The following is a 19,403-nucleotide window of genomic DNA, read 5'->3' as shown; positions in this document are numbered from 1 at the left end:
AAGGTACACACACAGATTTAGGGTCTACAAGGTGAAGGGCACCCAGATTGACCCCCCTGAATGTCCCCCTGGCCTGGGGTTAAGTGGAAAAATTGTGTGGGAATTGCTGCACCCACTGCTGGATAAAGGATATCACCAGCATCCCACGCTTCAAGACACTCTCAATCAGAGGTATAGTTGCATGCAACACTGTGAAAAAAATCAGAGCGGCCTCCCTAAGCTGCTAATTGGGCAACTGCTGAGAAAGGGTGACAGCAGAGCCCAATGCAGAAACAACATGCTGGTGGTCAAGTATAAGGACAAGAGGGATGCCCTTATCTTGACCTCCAAATACCGTGACAACAGCTCCCTTGTCACTCTCCATGGTACCACAACAAGTTTCCACTGTTTATGCACATCAGGGGCTCACCAAATGCAACATGATGTCCGCTCTCGATTCCAGCCAATTTTCGCATTCAAAAAGTCAAAGGTGCTCCTTCCTTTCCAAGCCCTGTGGTGCGCCCAAACAGTAGTTTTCCCCCGACATATGGGGTATCAGTGTATTCAGGAGAAATTGCGCAACACATTTTGGGGTCCATTTCTCCTGTTTCCCTTGTGAAAATAAAAAAAATTGGGGCCAAAAGATCATTTTTGAGGAAAATATTAGATTTTTTATTTTCATGGCTTAATGGTTTAAATTTCTGTAACGCACTTGGGGGTTCAAAGTGCTCACCACACATCTAGATAAGTTCCTTGAAGGGTCTAGTTTCCAAAATGAGGTCACTCGTGAGGAGTTTCCACTGTTTAGGCACATCTGGGGCTCTCCAAACACGACATGGCATCCACTCTTGATTTCAACCAATTTCACGTTCAACATGTCAAATGGTGCTCTTTCCCTTCCAAGCCATGCCGTGCGACCAAACAGTGGTTTCCCCCACTTATAGGGTAGTTTCCAAAATGCGGTCACTTGTGGTTGGTTTCCACTGTTTAGGCACATCAGGGGCTCTCCAAATGCGACATGGCGACCACTCTAGAATCAAGCCAATTTCGCGTTCAAAAAGTCAAACGGTGCTCCTTCACTTCCAAGCCCTGCAATGCGCACAAAGAGTGATTTTCCCACACTTGTGGGGTATCGGGCGTACTCAGGAGAAACTGCACAACACATTTTCTGGTCCATTTCTCCTGTTTCTCTTGTGAAAATAAAAAAATGGGGCTAAGGCTAGGTTCACACTGCGTTAACAGCAGCACGTTCAACACATGCGTTAACGGGCTGCTGTTAACGCAAGTGCCGACTTGTCATACCGCTAGAGCAGATAGAACTAGCAGATGCTCTATCTGCGCTAGCAGTGATGGACCCGGAAACGCTGCAGCCCGCGTCCCAGGGTCCGTCACTCAATGACGGCACATCACTAGCGCACACCCACAATGGGCGTGCACTAGCGATGCATCCGACATTGAACTAAATGGCGGCGTCAACGGACTACGTTACACCGCTTTATGCCGCGGTGTAACGTAGTCCGTCTAACGAACGACTGAAACGTAATGTGAACCTGGCCTAAAAATCACGTTTGTCACGAATAAACAATCTTAGCATTAGTGGGATGCATTGAAGCATTCTTAGTTATTTCCTCATAAAGTGACAGTGGTCATAATTTAAAAAATTGGCCTGATAAGGAAGTTGAAAACAGGCTTTGGGGTGAAGGGGGTAATACAGGGTAACCATGGGCCCCTTTGTAAAACTCACTAGTAATATAAATGTTTGATGTTACATGCTCCATATTTTATTTAGGGGTCCAGGAACACAAGTTATGTATCTAACTATATCATTCGCTGCCTGTAAATTGCATTTCTGTCTGGACCCATTAATACATTGTGAGTGTAGTCATTTTATCGATTAACCTGAGGCCATGTCAGTATTTGATCAGTATTTTACCTCAGTATTTGTAAGACCAGGAGTGGGTGAGAAATGTAGAAATGGTGACGTGTTTCTATTATACTTTTCCTCTGATTGTTTCACTTGTTATTTTGGCTTAGAAATACTGATGTAAAATACTGACCAGTGAATGGATTTTCATAAGTGGAAATGCTAACATTCATGTCATTAGCCGTTTTGTGGCCAGAGAGTTTAATTCTAAGAAGTTGTACCTGTTCTTAGGCTCCACAAATGGAGAAGAAGTGTCTGTCCCGGCATCCAGCACGTTGTCGATCTCCATCTGAGTTTTATCATAGATCTTTCTCTTCCGGTCATTCAGTGACTTGCTTTGTATGGGAGGGAAATCATAGTAGCCTTTCCTCTTCGCTTTCAGTCGTAGTTTGTTGCGATAGTGCTCTATGTCTGATTTCTGCTTAAGTGCTTTATTAACCTGGTAAGAGGAAGATAACTTTCAAGAAGTTGTCTTTATTTTGAACAAAATATTCACAAAATATTCTTTCTTTACGAGCCCTTTAATCCATTCTACTACGTGTACTGCATCAAATGGGATTAGTGGGTAGAAGCTTTACCACAATCTACTTACTAAATTTACTTAGAAAAACATAACTATTTTTTTCCAGAAAGAGCGCCACACCTGTTCACAGGTTGTGAGGGGTATTGCAGCTCAGCCCCCATTCAATGAAGATGCAATACAACTCATGAACAGGTGAGGTATTGCAAGGGCCGGTTTTTGACAAAGTGGGGCCCTAGGCAAAAATTTAAAGTGGGGCCCCAAATGCTAACATTGTAAAATCACACAAACATTTAAGTTACATTACATGAGCAGGATGCGGATACAGTTGGTGGAGGGGCCTGGAGCCAGTGCTCACACTGTGGCCCCCATATTTAGGGGCCTTATATCGGCCAACAGGTCTGCCACTATTAGCTGTATGCAGGGGCGTTGCTAGGGTCAGAAAAGATTGGGGGCCCAAGCACCAAGACAAAGAGTTGCCCCCAGCCCTCTCTTAATTTTTTTTTTAACACCACAGATAATACAGTGCTAACTCTGAGTACAGATAATTTAGTATATATCACATGCAGTCCTATGTAACACCACAGATAGACATAGCGTTTCAGAGTAAGACTAATTTCACATGCAGCATTTTTTTCAGTAGCCAAAACCTTTTGTATTAGCAGTAAAACCGTTGCGTTCAAAACACCTGTTTTTCAGCTTATTTTGCGGTGTTCTTCACACTTTTTTCAGCTTTTTTTTTGGAGTGAGGATGTTTGCTTTGTCTACGGTATGTTTAAGATCACATTCATACGATCAGTATTTGGTCAGTATTTCACATCAGTATGTGTAAGCCAAAACCAGGAGGGTGATAAATAGCGAAGTGGTGACGTGTTTCTCAGGGTATGTGCACATGCTGCGGATTTTACTGTGGATCTGCAGCAGTTTTCCATGCGTTGTACAGCACCATGTAAACGTATGGAAAACAAAAAAAGCCGTACACATGCTGTGGAAATACCACTCAGAAACGCTGCGTTGTATTTTCTGCAGCATGTCAATTGTTTGTGCCGATTCCACAGCGTTTTACACCTGCTCCATAATAGGAATCCGCAGGGGTAAAAACGCTGTTGAAAACCGGACAAAAAAAGCGGTAATTCCGCTTTTTAGGAATCTGCGTGGAAAAATCCACAGCAGATTCCGCAACGTGTGCACATAGCCTCATTGTTCCACTGCTGTTTCTGCATTACAAATACTGAACATATGAACGAGACCTAATAGTTTAATTCACCAAAACCACTTAAAAAATTGCAGTGAAAAATGCCGTTGCAATATCTGCAGCTTTTTTATTCTTTCATCGCTTTCTACAGGTGACAACACACTGAAAGAAGTGACCCGCTACAGATTTAAAAAGCGCTACAGTTCTGAAATCCAGTCAGAAAAAAAACAAGCGCCTGCAGGAGATTTCGGAAATCTCCTATGTTTTGCTGGCACTTTGAAAAGCAGCTTTTCGCCATGTTCATATGCAGAATTTTTGCAGCTTTTTCTTCTGCAAATAAGAAGTTTACAGCATTTTACAGCACAAGCAAAAACGGAGATTTTCAGAAATCTCCTGCACACCCTTTTATTTTCCTCTGACTGGATTTCACAACGGCAGCGTTTTTTAAATCTGCAGCATATCACTCCTTTCAGCAATTTTTTTCACCCGTAGAAAGCAATGAAAAAGTTTAAAAAATGCTTCAAATGTTGCAACATTGTTTTTCGCTGCTTTTTTTGTGAATAACACTAACTTTATTAAACATGTACTGTAGACAAAATGCATACTGTAAAAAACAAACAGCAAAAGCTCTAAGGGTGTGTGCCCACAATCAGTAAACGCTGCAGGTTGGCTGCTGTGTACTTGTGCAGCGTCCAACCCGCAGCGGCCACATGTTACAGTATAGTTGATGGGATTTCAAGAAATTCCATCTCTACTATGCGTGCACTGACACCCGCACCTCACCCGCAGAGACGGACATGCGGCGTGTCTGTCCAGGCTGCAGCATGCCAATTTATCTGGCGTAGACGCGAGTCTCCCCTAGAGAAATCTCCCGTGCAATGTATAGGACGCAGGGATTCTGCGCGGTTCAATGAACACATGCGGAATCACCTGTGTTCAAAACATGGCAGCACTTTGGATGTAGCACATGTCCACTGCATCCAAAAGGCTGCCATTTCCGGATCCTCTGCACTTACCCTAAAAAATGGGTGCTTTGAAAGCAGTGTTTTTACTGCCAAGAGAGCAGGTTTTGGTTGCAAAAAAATGCACCAAAAACGCTGATTCCTATGCACACCTGTACTATATATGTGTATGATTTACCCTTATTATTTCACGTGGGAATTCATTTATTTCTATATAATAAATGCCCTCATTCAGCAAACAATATTCCTGTCTGTGTCATCCAGACAGTAGTGACAGCAGGTCACCCTGTCAGATTACAAGCAATGATTCAGTGACTGTGGTCAGAGCCTATGCTGATGGCCGCTGTATGTGACTGTGAAACCTGATCCTACAGCAATCAGCTAAGAGCTCCGGGACCACAGTGAGTAAATCGCTGCACTGAGGGGGTCTCAAGGGGGGTTTGGGAGACACGTTTTGGGACTACAGAGCAATGCACAGCATTATTCACTGCTGAAAACCCTCTGGGCACTTCATTCAGGGGTTGCAGATGCAGGGGCCCCCTTGTAGGTGGGGGCCCCAGGCGGCTGCCTGGTCTGCCTGTGCCAAACGCTGGCCCTGGGTATTGCTTAAGGAAAACTGCAGCCAGATTACTTTACTCTTGTGCAAATTCTTTTACAAAACTCTTCTCTTCTACTAAATAGTGTTTGTGCTTTGACAGGGCTGGATAAAAGGAACAACTGTCCCTTCACAATGTTCGCTCCAAATCCCTCCACCAGTTATGTCTTATATGACACACTGCTACTTAGGAGCGGACCCCACCAAATATTATTGCCTAGCAGCCTTCTACTAACTCAAATCAGTTCTTTACTGAAGCCCAAGAAATGCAGACTTTATAATGCTACACTGATATGCAGCATTTTGGGACACATCTATGCTGGATAAGATGCATGCTTTGCAGTATCCCTTCCGCTCTGTAAGAAGAACACATCTGCAGCAAAATGTGATGGGCTATTGTAAGGATTACACTGCTAATTAGAGAATCAGACAATGTCGGCATGCTGATTATTGTTGGGTAGTCAAAGGGAATATAGGAACATGAAACAAGCTGTACCCACAACCTGTATTCACCAAACTTGGGTACATTCTGTCGCTGGTGGGATGGCTTTTACGCTTTTTTTTAATCAAAAACTGTGTTTACTGAGTACCCGATGTTATGCACTATGATATGTTATGATATGCACTACTGCTTTTACTTATTTACTTACAGCAGGGTATTTGTTCATTTTGTTTCAGTCTTGGTTTTTTTTAGAGAGTCAGGCAATGCAGACATGTTGCTTCATGTTGGGTAATGAACAATAAATGTTTTATGTGCTATGCTGACCAGAATAAAGGTACTTTCACATTGCTCTTATCATCACGTTTGTGGGTCCTATCAGGGATTGGATCCAACCCTCAACGCAAAATGGGATTTGGTCGTATTCACCGACAGGCCATAGACTATAATGGTGCTGGCAGAGTGAACGTACGCTCTTCCGTGCATCATTTTCGGCCATATACCCCCTACTGCAGGCCGACATCCAGACGCAGTCTACCACGCTGACAGGGTAAGGTCTCAAATTCTGGCACTTTACAGCCGTATACAGTGGTGAAAAAAAGTATTTAGTCAGCCACCAACTGTGCAAGTTCTCACAATTAAAAAGATGAGAGTGGCCTGTAATTGACATCGTAGGTAGACCACAACTATGAGAGTCAAAATGAGAAAACAAATCCAGAAAATCACCTTGTCTGATTTGGCAAGATTTATTTTGCAAACTATGGTGGAAAGTAAGTATTTGGTCATAACAAAAGTTCATCTCAATATTTTGTGTTATATCTTTTGCTGGCAATGACACATGTAGCGCCCCCACTGCCGCAGGGCCGAGGGGTACCCGGTACCGGGCCTCTGAGTCTCTGTTCTGGGGTTGTCACGGTGGCTAGACCCGGTCCGTGACCCTGCTGAGGGGTGTACAATGAAGGTGGAGGGGATGGTGATGATGTTGTGGTGGTGCGGTGCAGGTCGCAGTAAATAACGAGGACACCAGGTTGCAGTCTCTGTACCTTTTTACTGAAGGTTTGGAGGTACCCAATCCAGAGCACTGTTAACAGGGCTGGCTGAGACCGGCCGGTCCAACGGCACATCCGGAGTTCCCCTTTGCAGGTGGGAATCAGTGTCTACCTTCTAGCGCCTGTGTGTTGTAGTCCTTCCTTGCTGAGCTCCCCAGGATAGTCCTCACAACTGATTCTGTCTGTCTCTGATGTTCGTTCTCTCCGTCCGCCAGATGATATGGTTAGGACGCACCCGTATGACGGGGTAGGCCTGGAGTTCTTCCGGGACCCTAGAGTCGCCCCTCTCCCACAGCTGCCTCCGTTGTCTGCTTAGGTGATTTGGGTGAGACAGACAACCTATAATTGGCTGTCCTGCCGTGGTTTGAAGTATTGCTTAAAGTCTCTTACTTTCTCGGCGTTCCGGCCACCGACTGTTTGCGCTTCAGAAGGATGTTGCCTCGATCTTACAGCATGACTCCTTCTGTCCCTATCGCCTCTTTGCTGTATTCCCGTTTTCTCACTCAGCACAATAAACCTCGCTTCTTGTCCTTTCTTAGGAATCTGTCAGGATCCCATCCCTGACAGGTCCTCTCTCTAGCTCTTCCCAGTTACTTCTCCCTGTCTTCCTGTCCAACCCCCAGTTTTACCAGAGTGTGAGGAGTGGCCTACTAGATAGAACCACTCCCCCTGGTGGCCGGAGTGTGAAGTGTAGTGTGAGTGTTACCTGATCAGGTGAACTCCTTTAGTGCAATCAGACGCAACATTGCCCCCCTTAGCGGCAGAGCGACGTTACTGCAATGACCAGGACTCTGGGGCGCTGCACTCCCCCCCGGTTAAATCCAGTACTCCCGGACTGGGAAAATAAGAACAACAATACATGTTAACAGAAAACACACAAAATTTTGAAACATCATAAACAATTAAACATAACAGTGCTTCCCTCTATGGGAGGTGAGGACTCTTGAACGTTGCAAAAGTTAGGGAATGCACAGTTTATGACTCTCAGTTCAGTGGTTGAAACAGCGGGGACCCCGGGTAAACAAAGGGGTCCCCTTTTAGAAGTTTTTGGAGTAATTCACTGTCCATTACTCCGTTGTCCATTTTAAAACCTGCAACAAAAGATATGCACACAAACAATTGTTAACTAAATAGCAGCCCTCACTAACACCTCCAAGTTTTGTAGCGGAGGGGAGTTTGATTCTGAGTGCTGAGCGTAGACCTTCGCAGCGCAGGGGTTGCTATTGATCTAACAGGGCCCGCTATGCTTGCTACAGCTGGTGTAGTGCACTGTCTTCTGGCTACACTTCTAGTGAGTCTGGGTAGCACTGGCAGGCTAGAGCTCTCAGGGCTGCTGCTTCCAACAGTGGGTACGGCAGGCTCGTCGATAGCAGAAGGAGGATTTGCCATTTCAACGGTCGGCACAGCATCTTCAGGTAGGCAGCGGGGCCGGATGATCTGGTGCCACCATTGTTTCTGGTGGGTCCGGCTGGGGGAACGTTAGAACAGGTACCACGATGGCCTGATTTATCTGAGTCCAGGACTGGGGAAAGTCACCAAGGACAGTGTGGATCATCTTCTTCTTTTCTACAGGTGGGGAGGTTCCTGGATCCATTTCTTTCGCTCTCAGCTTATCAGGGCAGGCTGTAAGGTGGTCCCTGGATATCACCGTCGAGGTCTCCCCTCTGTCCTTGCTGATGAGACAGACCTTCGTGTTGTCGAAATCGGATGGCAGGATGGTATATGGTTCCGCTTCCCATTGGTCATCGAGCTTGTGTAGTCTCCTCTTTCGTTTGAGTACTTGCTCACCAGGTGACAGGGAAATCGCAGGAGCGTGCTGGTTGTAGTCCCTTTCTTGTTTCTGCCTAGCCTGGGCGAGACTTCTCTCCACGCACTCCTGTACTTTGCGGTACCTTCGCTGCCTTTCTGCATCCCAATCTGCATCCGGCGAGGTATCTTCGGGGACTAGGACCCCCATGTCCAGATCGACGGGTAACTGGCTAGACCTTCCTCGCATCAGGTACGCTGGAGTGCAGTTGGTAGAATTTACTGGGATGTGATTGTATATATCCACCAAGTCAGGCAACTTTGTCGGCCACAGGTTCCGTTCCTCTACGGGCAAGGTCTTCAGTAAGTCGATCACCACTTGGTTCATCTTTTCGCACATCCCATTGGTTTGAGGATGGACGGTGTGGTTCTGATCTTCTTACACCCGTACAGTTGGCAGAACTCTTGGAACACTTCTGCTTCGAATGCTGGTCCCTGATCGGTCAGTACCTTCTCCGGGTAGCCATGGGGCCTACAAAAGTACTGCTGGAAGGCCTTGGCGGCAGTCCTGGCCGTTAGATCCTTGACAGGCACAACCACCAAAAATCTGGAGTAGTGATCTACGATGGTAAGGGCGTAAATATAGCCTGACCGGCTAGGTGTCAGCTTCACATGATCCAGCGCGACCAGTTCGAGCGGCCGCCTGGTGATGATAGGCTGCAAGGGAGCCCGCTGGCTGCCACGGTCCCTCATGCGTAGGCTACATGGACCGCACTCTCGACACCACTTCTCAATGGCTCTCTTCATGCCAATCCAATAGAACCTCCCTCGGAGTAACGTCTCCAGCTTCCTCCACCCGAAGTGTCCGGCTCCATCGTGGTAGGCTCCTAGAACCATGGGCGCATCTCGCCTGGGCACCACTATCTGCCATACCAATTCGTGAGTACGTGGGTCGATGCTTCTCCGGCACAGCTTGCCATCATGGATAAACAGTTTGCTTCTCCCCTTCCACAGCTGTTGGGTCTCCTGTAGATCATCTGGGACGGGATGCAGCCCTGCCTGCATCAAGAGTTCTTTCACCCGACGGACCGCGGGGTCACCATCCTGAGTTTCCGCCCATCCGTGATGGGGCAGGGGATTCAGCGTGGCATCCGGTTGGTTCTTGTGCCTGCTCCTCACATGATGGGAGTTCTGAGTGGCTTTGGGGCAATGGAATGCAGGCAGCTCCACCTCTTCAAGTGCCTCCGGGTCTTCCCCCGTTTCTGGCAAATTTGGCATTCGAGACAAGGCGTCGGCATTTGCATTCTTGCGTCCTGCCCGGTACTTGATGGTGAAGTCGTAGTTGGACAGCCGGGCCATCCACCGCTGTTCCAAGGCCCCGAGTTTGGCGGTATCCAGATGCGTTAGCGGATTGTTATCCGTGAAGACGGTGAATTTCGCTGAGGCCAGGTAGTGTTTGAACCTCTCTGTCACTGCCCAGACGATAGCAAGGAATTCCAGCTTAAAGGAGCTGTAGTTGTCAGGGTTCCTTTCTGTGGGGCGAAGTTTCCGGCTGGCGTAAGCGATTACCCTTTCCTTGCCTTTCTGGACCTGGGACAGCACCGCTCCCAATCCTACATTGCTGGCGTCCGTGTACAGCACAAACAGTTGGTCGTATTCAGCGTAGGCCAGTACCTCTTCTCCCGTCAGTGCCGACTTCAAGCAAGCGAAGGATCCTTCCAGCCCCTCGTTCCAATCAAATGGGGTGTTCTCCCCCTTGGTCTTCTTTGATTGACCCACCAACAGGTCTTGCAAGGGCGCTGCCTTCTTGGTGAAGTCCTTAATGAACCTCCGGTAATAGCCTACCAGCCCGAGGAACTGCCGGATTTCGTGGAGGTTGCTGGGCTTCGGCCAGTCCTGGATCACCGTGACCTTGTCGGGGTCTGGGGCCACTCCTTCAGCACTCACCACATGGCCCAGGTACTGCACTTCAGCAGATGACATTTGGACGGTTTCACCTTTAAGCCAAAGTTGGACAGGGCTTCAAACACCTCAGCCAGGTGTTTCAGATGGTCTTCGTAGGTCTTAGAGAAGACAATGACATCATCCAAATACAGCAGTACGGTCTCAAAGTTCTTGTGCCCCAGACAGCACTCCATCATTCTCTGGAACGTCCCCGGGGTATTGCACAATCCGAAGGGCATGTCGTTGAACTCGCAGAGACCCATCGGTGTCGTGAAGGCCGTCTTCTCTTTGTCCGCCTCCGCCACGGGAACCTGCCAATACCCACTGGTGAGATCTAAGGTAGAGAAATAGTTAGCAGACTTTAGGGCAGCCAGAGACTCCTCTATCCTGGGCAGTGGGTATGCGTCCTTATGTGTAATGCGATTCAACTGCCTGTAATCAACGCACATCCTCATTGTGTCATCTTTCTTTTTAACAAGGACTAACGGAGCTGCCCAGGGGCTACAACTGTCTCTCACCACCCCAGCCTCCTTCATTTATTCGCAACATGTCCTTAGCGCACTGGTAATGAGCTGGGGGTACAGGGCGGTATCTCTCTTTTATGGGCCGGTGATCTCCCGTGGGGATATGGTGTTGGATCCCTTTCACCTGTCCAAAATCTAAGGGGTGTTTGCTAAACACCCGCTCGTACTCGTGAACCACCCTGTAGGCCCCCTGTTTCTGATGGGATGGGGTGGAGTCAGTGCCCACATGCAATTCCCGACACCAGTCTTTCGAGGGCCCTGCAGAACCGTTGTCCCCCCGCCAGATTAGATGGGGCCAAGGGTCCAGGTGTCTGTATCACACTATTATTGACGGTGAACAGTTTGGCGAGCGTGGCATACTTGGTGAGATGGACCTCTTCCTCCCCGCAATTAAGGACACGTACTGGCACCCTCCCCTGGCGGACGTCGACCACCCCCCTGGCTGTTAGGAGCGTAGGTCTATTGTCTGAATAGACGGGTTCTACCAGGGCCTGGTAGTCCTCTCCCCTGAGGCCTATGGCTGCCCGACACCATATTAACATCTCACTCCTGGGGGGTATCGCGATGGGGTTTGAATCACTCACAGTGACACAACCAATCTCACCACCAGTCAGCTCTACCTGCTGTCTTTGCATCAGAGCTCTGATTTCTTTTTGCAGGGCGCGTTGTTCACTGTGGCCAGCGGTTTCTGCTACCTGTTGCAACAGAACAATAACTTCTGCAAGACAATTTTCTATAACATTAGTACCGATAGTCATCATGGGATTACATTCTCGGCGGTCAATATCAACAATTACAATCCCCTGGGCTTTCAATTCCACCCACCCCACTTTGATGGTGGCCTCTTTATACCCCACTTGTGGCAATGGCTGACCATTACTGGCTATTATGGTGAAATCGTCATCGGGGCCACGAGTAATATCGGTGTCCTCCCAATACCGTTTATAAAGCACATAAGGCATAGTCGTCACCTAAGAACCAGTGTCCAGCAAAGCGTTCATGGGGATACCGTCAACCACTACAGGAAGGACTGGTCGCCCTCCAACGTATTTGGCTCTCCAATGTTGCGGGCCTGACCGTCCTACTCCTGGGGGTTGGCCCTTTGCCCCAGGGGTTGCTCGTTTAAAGGACAGTACCTTGCAAGGTGGCCCACCTGATGACAGCGGCGGCAGATGGGTCGTCCGTCCTGATGGAAGCGATCATTGTCCCGGCCTCTGGTCGGCGGAGTCCTCCTCCGTCTTATCCAAGGGACATCCTCTGGTCTGGAGGCCAGCTGGATCTTCTCCTTGGGGGCCTCCTATAGGGACTGCACCGTCCGGGCCAGGGCAGCAACGCTCTTGGTCAGCTCCTGCATCTGAAGGCGGAGTCCTGCAGGGGAGTCATCCTCTAGGCTCTGGGCATCGGCCTCGGCGGTGACTGGGGCATCTGATGCCACCTCCTGGTGGTATGTGAGAGCGGGACGCCTGGGGGGTATTGCGCGGCTGGGTTGTCGCTCCTGCAGCGCCTGGATAGCTTTATCCTTGAATTGCGCAAAAGTCAAGTCTGGATTCTGCATGGCCAGGAAGTGTAATTGGCCCCTTTGGTGACTGCACAGGAGCCCCTCAATGAACCGCTCTTTAAGGAGTTTATCCTCATCTTGCATGCTGCCGGGGTCACTCTGCTTAATGGCCCGCAGCGCCTCCTGGAGATTTAGGGCATAGTCCCGTAAGCTATCCTGCGGCCTCTGTTTGCATCCATAGAAAGTCAATTTAATTTCTGTAGCAGTACTGGTATCGAAGGTGGCTTTAAGCTTTGCAAAAACCTGCTGTGCCGTTCCCTTATCCACGGCGGGCCAGGACTTCACTTCTCTCAGAGCCGCCCAAAGAGTTGGCCAATTATCATATGAACCTTCTGAGGCTCTGTCAGAGGATAGAACTCGAGCAGGCTGCAGATCCCTTCTTTAAAGTCAGTGAATGTATGCGACTCCCCGGAGTATCGTGGGAGCCAGGCCGCTCCGGGCAGGTACGGCATAGAGAAGGGCATTATGGCCTTTGTGGTAGTGGCAGCGTCCGACTGGCTGAGGGGGGCAGCGGGTTCTGCGGCCACCAGTGGTGGTATTAGGGCCGCGGCTTCGTCCGCTGCGGGGACCGGAGCTGCCCCTGCGTCCACGGCTGCGACCGCCGCCTCCGCTCCTCCCGACTCGGACATGGCTGTCCTTTCCTCCCACTAACCTGCTGAAGGTCGGAGTTCCTCTTCCGGGGCTGGCACTTTACCGCGCTTTCTCGTTCCGCGCTTCTTTTTGACCGGTTCCGCCCACGAAGCTAAGGCTCCTCCCTCCGTGCGCGGCGATGGCGAATTGTGGCGGGAACTCTTGGCGGCAATTGGCAATACACAGTCTTTGCAATAAGTCACAGTCCAAGTATAATAAATCACAGTTCCAAGGCACACATGACCTGATTCTTCAGGCTTAAGTAGATCCTGTTCGTGACGCCAAGTTGTAGCGCCCCCACTGCCGCAGGGCCGAGGGGTACCCGGTACCGGGCCTCTGAGTCTCTGTTCTGGGGTTGTCACGGTGGCTAGACCCAGTCCGTGACCCTGCTGAGGGGCGTACAATGAAGGTGGAGGGGATGGTGATGATGTTGTGGTGGTGCGGTGCAGGTCGCAGTAAATAACGAGGACACCAGGTTGCAGTCTCTGTACCTTTTTACTGAAGGTTTGGAGGTACCCAATCCAGAGCACTGTTAACAGGGCTGGCTGAGACCGGCCGGTCCAACGGCACATCCGGAGTTCCCCTTTGCAGGTGGGAATCAGTGTCTACCTTCTAGCGCCTGTGTGTTGTAGTCCTTCCTTGCTGAGCTCCCCAGGATAGTCCTCACAACTGATTCTGTCTGTCTCTGATGTTCGTTCTCTCCGTCCCCCAGATGATATGGTTAGGACGCACCCGTATGACGGGGTAGGCCTGGAGTTCTTCCGGGACCCTAGAGTCGCCCCTCTCCCACAGCTGCCTCCGTTGTCTGCTTAGGTGATTTGGGTGAGACAGACAACCTATAATTGGCTGTCCTGCCGTGGTTTGAAGTATTGCTTAAAGTCTCTTTCTCGGCGTTCCGGCTACCGACTGTTTGCGCTTCAGAAGGATGTTGCCTCGATCTTACAGCACGACTCCTTCTGTCCCTATCGCCTCTTTGCTGTATTCCCGTTTTCTCACTCAGCACAATAAACCTCGCTTCTTGTCCTTTCTTAGGAATCTGTCAGGATCCCATCCCTGACAGGTCCTCTCTCTAGCTCTTCCCAGTTACTTCTCCCTGTCTTCCTGTCCAACCCCCAGTTTTACCAGAGTGTGAGGAGTGGCCTACTAGATAGAACCACTCCCCCTGGTGGCCGGAGTGTGAAGTGTAGTGTGAGTGTTACCTGATCAGGTGAACTCCTTTAGTGCAATCAGACGCAACATCGCCCCCCTTAGCGGCAAAGCGACGTTACTGCAACGACCAGGACTCTGGGGCGCTGCACACAGGTCAAATGTTTTCTGGCACACACTGTTGGTGGTATGTTGGCCCATTCCTCCATGCAGATCTCCTCTAGAGCAGTGATGTTTTTGGCCTCTCGGTGGGCAACATAGACTGTCAACTCACTCCAAACGCTCTAAGCGGGCATAGGCTCCTGAGAGGCTGAGGTAATTAGGAAAACACCGCACTTCTGGAATTCTGTTTGTGCACAAGTAGGATAACCAAATCCGTCAGCTGAGATGTGGAAATTCTTGGCACTTGTATAAGTGTGTTGAAGAACTTATTTATTGAGTGAAGAATTTCCAGAAATAAATGAGATGTTTCGGTCAATACCTGACCTTCATCAGTCACCTGGATAGAGGAGATCTGTGTAGCAGCACACTGTCAAGACCAGCACTTCCTGTATTAGCAGTGGATACTGCAGACTCATAAAACAAAAAACACACAGAGATGCTTACCTGTCTAACTAGGACTCAATACAAATGCACTAACAGGGTGCAGGCCTAGTTAGACAGGTAAACATCTCTGCCTGTTTTTGCTTGAATATTGGAGGATTTTTTCCTCTTTTTGTAATTTTTATGTTAGAGTAGGACTGGCAAGTGTAAGAACCATTGACGCGGGTTGCCAGCTTACGTATTATAGCCAGAATATCAACCAATACCTTACATGTATTGATATGTTTTTGTGCACTTTATATATTATTTTCGGGTGCAGTTGGGCCCAAATGGTTCTGTAAACTGTGGCCTCTGTTCACACAGGAGACATTTTTTACTCTGCTCCTGGCTGCAAGTACGCCATCCATGCCGATTCATCTTGTGACAGACATACTTGATAAAGGCTTGAGTGCCGATACGTAGGAAATTATGTCTTGTTATATATCAGCTGTAAATTAAGATTCATTTGTTACACAGAATAGTTGTCATGATTCATGTTTGGATCTGTAGCAGATCTGGTTTACCCCAGATTAAAACCTTTTCCCTTTCAGGTCATCGGAGGTTAATGCAGATTTCCCCTCGGTGGCCGCTGGTGCCTAGTCTACTGATGTGGGTGGTGACCACTCCCACCATCCTTCAAAAGGTCACCTGATGCATCAGCTGACTGTTGGTTATACAGGTCCTTTTGGAGACCAACCTGGCTGGAGAAAGAGCTTGCTGAGTGCTGTTGTTCTTCAGCTGAATTCTCATATCTGGTGCCTTACTCTGCTGTGCGGTGCATTGCAGCAGAAAAAGCTAAGTGTTGTTCGGTGTTTCCTTTTCCCTGTGGTGTTTGTCTTACCTTACCTTGTGTTGTATTAGTGCAGCGGTGGGACCAGTGCTTTCACCTGCCAGTTCCCTACTTAGGGATAGGAGCAGGGCAAGTGAGGGACTAGGTATCCTGCTCAGCGACGGGTTGAAAGAACCCATATAGGGATGCTAGTAAGAGCAGGGCACATCCTCAGGTGAGTGCAGGAGGTGTCCAATTGCCCATTCCCTACCGACAGGTCCCACTTTTGTTAAAGTGTCCCTGGTGTACCATTGTGTGTTTCGCCATTTTGTGACCATCCCATCATCGGGTCGTGTCACGCCAGGACAGTCACTTCGTGACAACATTCTCAAGAATTATCCCTTTTTTTGAGTGCCGGAGGTGTTTTATACTACTGTATATTGTTTTTTTCTTCTGGGCACCTACACTCATTGAATTGAGGATGCCATAGGGCGTCATTAATAGGCTGAGAACCAGATGCTCTGCATTCCTTGTGTGAACATTGCCACATACAGATTATATTTTTTTGCACTGGTGTGCCACAAGGCTAATCCCTGATTGAAGGCTGGCTGTCTCATTTGGTATTATTGCACCTGTGCAGTTGCCATTTTACTTGGGTCCGTTGCACCGTTAGTGCATTTGTATTGAGGCCTAGTTAGACAGGTAAGCATCTCTGCCTGTTTTTGTTTTTTCTTGGATACTGCAGAATCCCACACAGCGTGCTGCCACACAAATCTCCTCTATCCAGATGACTGATGAAGGTCAGGACCGAAACATTCCTGAGAGGCTGAGTCCAGACACGACCCTGACGCGCCTGTGCAGAAGCTACAGGAATGCCTGCTGGAGAGCCATTCTCATCCACAGAGCACCTCACCTCGGCGCAACAGCAGCTGGAGGGATCCAAGCTGCTGGTGATGTAGATGACAGCTTGGAAAAAGAAGGAGCAGCGTCATCTGATGAAGAGACCAGCTAGGAACACGACAACGACATCTTAGGGTTGTAGTGGGAATGTGACAGTGAGGCGTCAGGCTATGACTGATGATAATGGGGACAAAGGTTAAGCGGGAGAGAGTGCCGTGCCACAGCTGTTGCAGATTATGAGGGAGCCCGGCATCCGTATGGCAAAGAAGAGGGTTTGGGTGTGCTACAGAGCCATTAATAGTTGCGGTAGAGGGCCCAAGTGCTGCCCAGGTGGCAGTGGTACCAGCAGGAAGTACTCCTGCATGGTTGGGCTCAACGACTGTGGATATAGTACGGATGGATGACAGAGAACGAGGGGAGGTATATGTTTGCTTTGATGGCCCACTAGGGGCCCATTTGAAGCAAGAGACAAAAGGAAAAAATGTGGAAAGATGAGTATATAAATATTTTTTCATTATTTTCTCTTGAAAAGTTTAATTTAGACCATGTGAAGTCAGATGAGAGAAAGAAGGATAAGGAGGAACGGCGGAGGTATTGTTTGATCCCTCGGACTTTCGCCAATTGGTTGCAGGCTTTCACAATTGTGACTAGTGTAATTGGGGAAAGGGCAGCGGAAAATTGTTTGCGCCTTTTTTGTTATCTTGATAGGATTGGTGAAGCTTATTGCAAGTACGGAGGCGGGGGTTCGTTACGATACAATGAGCAATTAAGACCTAGAAAAACGGTCAGGCCCTCTTTGCAATGGAAACATAAAGAAATTAGTGTGTGGATTCGCTTGATGACAGCGCCGAGAAACAAGTCACAGTCCTTTCCCGGGGATGCCAGACGTGCCGCTAACACAGGGGGATATTCGGAAAATACCCGGAAAGGGCTGTGTTGATGTTTTAATGTAGTGAAATTTTGGAACATCGTGCCGGTTTAAGCACGAGGGTTCAGGATGTGGGGGATCCTATAGTTAATCGAAAAGTTTTAAAAATGGAAAAGGAAAGCTTGAAGAAACTGTGAGTAAGAGGGATGACGCCAGTGAGAGTAGAGCGGATGGAACCACATCTAAATAAGTTTTTTGATAATGAAGCAGCCATTTTCTTAAAGGATGGGTTTCGTTATGGTTTCAAAATACCCTCTGTTGTTGAGCATATTTTCTCTCCGGCCCGTAAATTGAAATCCACTTTAGTTTGTCCGGATGTTGTTTGTGAAAAGTTGGCAAAGAAAGTGGAAGTAGGAAGGGTAGCGTGGCCATTCACATATTGCCTGTTACTTCATTTGAGGATTTCTTTGTTAGGTTTGGTGCCTAAAAAGGAGCTTAAGTCATCACTTGTCATACCTGGAGGGGTCGTCGGTGAATAACGGAATTAACTAGGAGTTGCTTTCGTTGTCATACATTTCTTTTGAAAGGACAATTGAATTGGTCAGATGGTTTGGTAAAGGCGCCTTGTTGGCCAAAACTGATATCGAAGCTGCATTTCGTTTATTGCCAGTTAACCCGGAGAATTTTTTTCTTGTTAGGCTGCTGTTGTGAAGTAAAATTTATGTTTATGAATGTTGTTTGTCTATGGGATGTTCTATCTTATGTGCGTAATTTTGAGAAATGTATTAGTTCCTAGAATGGGTTGTGAAACAGGAGTCAGGTTTGGAATCGGTCATGCACTATTTGGATAACTGTTTATGCAGTGGTCCACTCTAGTCTCCAATTTGTGCTGTACTGTTGCAGACAGTGAAGCAAGTAGCTAGGGATTTCGGTATTCCTCTGGCCCCAGGCAAAACGGTTGGCCAACGATGGTTTTACATTTTTTGTGGATTGAACTGGACTCCATGTTGATGGAATGCCGTCTTCCGATGGACAAGCTGGATGATTAACGAGGTTGTATCCAGGAGCTTCTTAGCTCTAAAAAAATCTGCTTGGGCCAGTTACAATCATTGTTAAGCAAGTTGAACTTTGCCTGCAGGGTATTGCCAATGGGATAAATGTTTCCAGGAGATTGGTGTGGGCTACCACTTCAGTTACCCGCCTGATGCATTTTATCCGCTTGACTGTTGGTCAGAAAGCTGATTTACGCATGTGGTTAGGGTCATACATTAGTGGGGTGTAGTTTAAAGGACATGGTCATACCTGATTGGTCACGGTACTTCTGGTATGTTGTGTTTCATAGGCGATCCTAGGTCAGTCCGTTGGCAGATCAGCGTCCCATCCTCCCTCCCTCCCTTTAGATATATTAGTTTCAACAGTTCTGTTCAAGTAAGGTGCATAATTAAGTATGAACCAGTGCAAGGAGGGGCAGCATCATGTCATGGCAGCTGGCAGGATTGGGTCTTTGGAAAGCTAAGTGGTGGTATGGTAAAGGTATGGGGGAGACTATGTTTTGGGAGGGTCACCTCCCTCCTTTTGGCAGATCGTAAGGGATACTCATGAGTCCTTAAGGTCTCAGAGGGAAATGGATGGGGCACCATTCAGCAGGAGGACCCCTGAATTGGCGCATTGCGGTTGGGGGCAAAGAGGAGTAGCTGATGGTGACAAGTCATTTCAATGCGGTTTGCTTCCAACGAGCCTTTCCTGATGTTCAAGGTAGTTAATATGGTAATTAATGTTATTGAAATGTTTGTTATTTAATGAAGGCTGCTGTGACCATTTCATGTGTTTGTTGCTATTGTAATGAAGGGGATAAGTGGAGGTAAGGTAAAGGGAGTTAAGGGAGGTGGAGGTTATTGCGGGAGTTTAGTTTGGAGGGCAAATGTAAGGCATTCTGCAGTCATGAATTTGTTAACTTTTTTGAGCATTTTGCTAGTGCTTTTTCAGGTGGGTTTGGAGCAGATCTGCTTCAAACCTGCCTGAAAAAACAATCAGTGCACATAATTTACAGAGCTACTGTATATCTTCAAAATA

At 48.1% G+C, this 19,403-nt stretch overlaps 1 protein-coding gene across 6 annotated transcripts in view; it reads right to left on the bottom strand.

The window, feature by feature from the left end:
- Positions 1 to 19,403, bottom strand: part of KIAA1549L (KIAA1549 like) — a 673,640-nt gene that overhangs the window by 179,297 nt on the left and 474,940 nt on the right. For all 6 annotated transcript variants that reach the window (XM_077288115.1, XM_077288116.1, XM_077288117.1 and 3 more), the window contains one exon: positions 2,125 to 2,342. In XM_077288115.1, coding sequence (XP_077144230.1) covers positions 2,125 to 2,342 — 218 coding nt within the window. The remainder of the gene's footprint in view (positions 1 to 2,124; positions 2,343 to 19,403) is intronic.

Source organism: Ranitomeya variabilis, chromosome 2 (genome assembly GCF_051348905.1).
Source record: "Ranitomeya variabilis isolate aRanVar5 chromosome 2, aRanVar5.hap1, whole genome shotgun sequence".
NCBI classification, from domain to species: Eukaryota; Metazoa; Chordata; class Amphibia; order Anura; family Dendrobatidae; genus Ranitomeya; species Ranitomeya variabilis.
The sequence above is the reverse complement of the archived record's forward strand: the minus strand, read 5'-3'. Positions and strand labels throughout refer to the sequence as shown.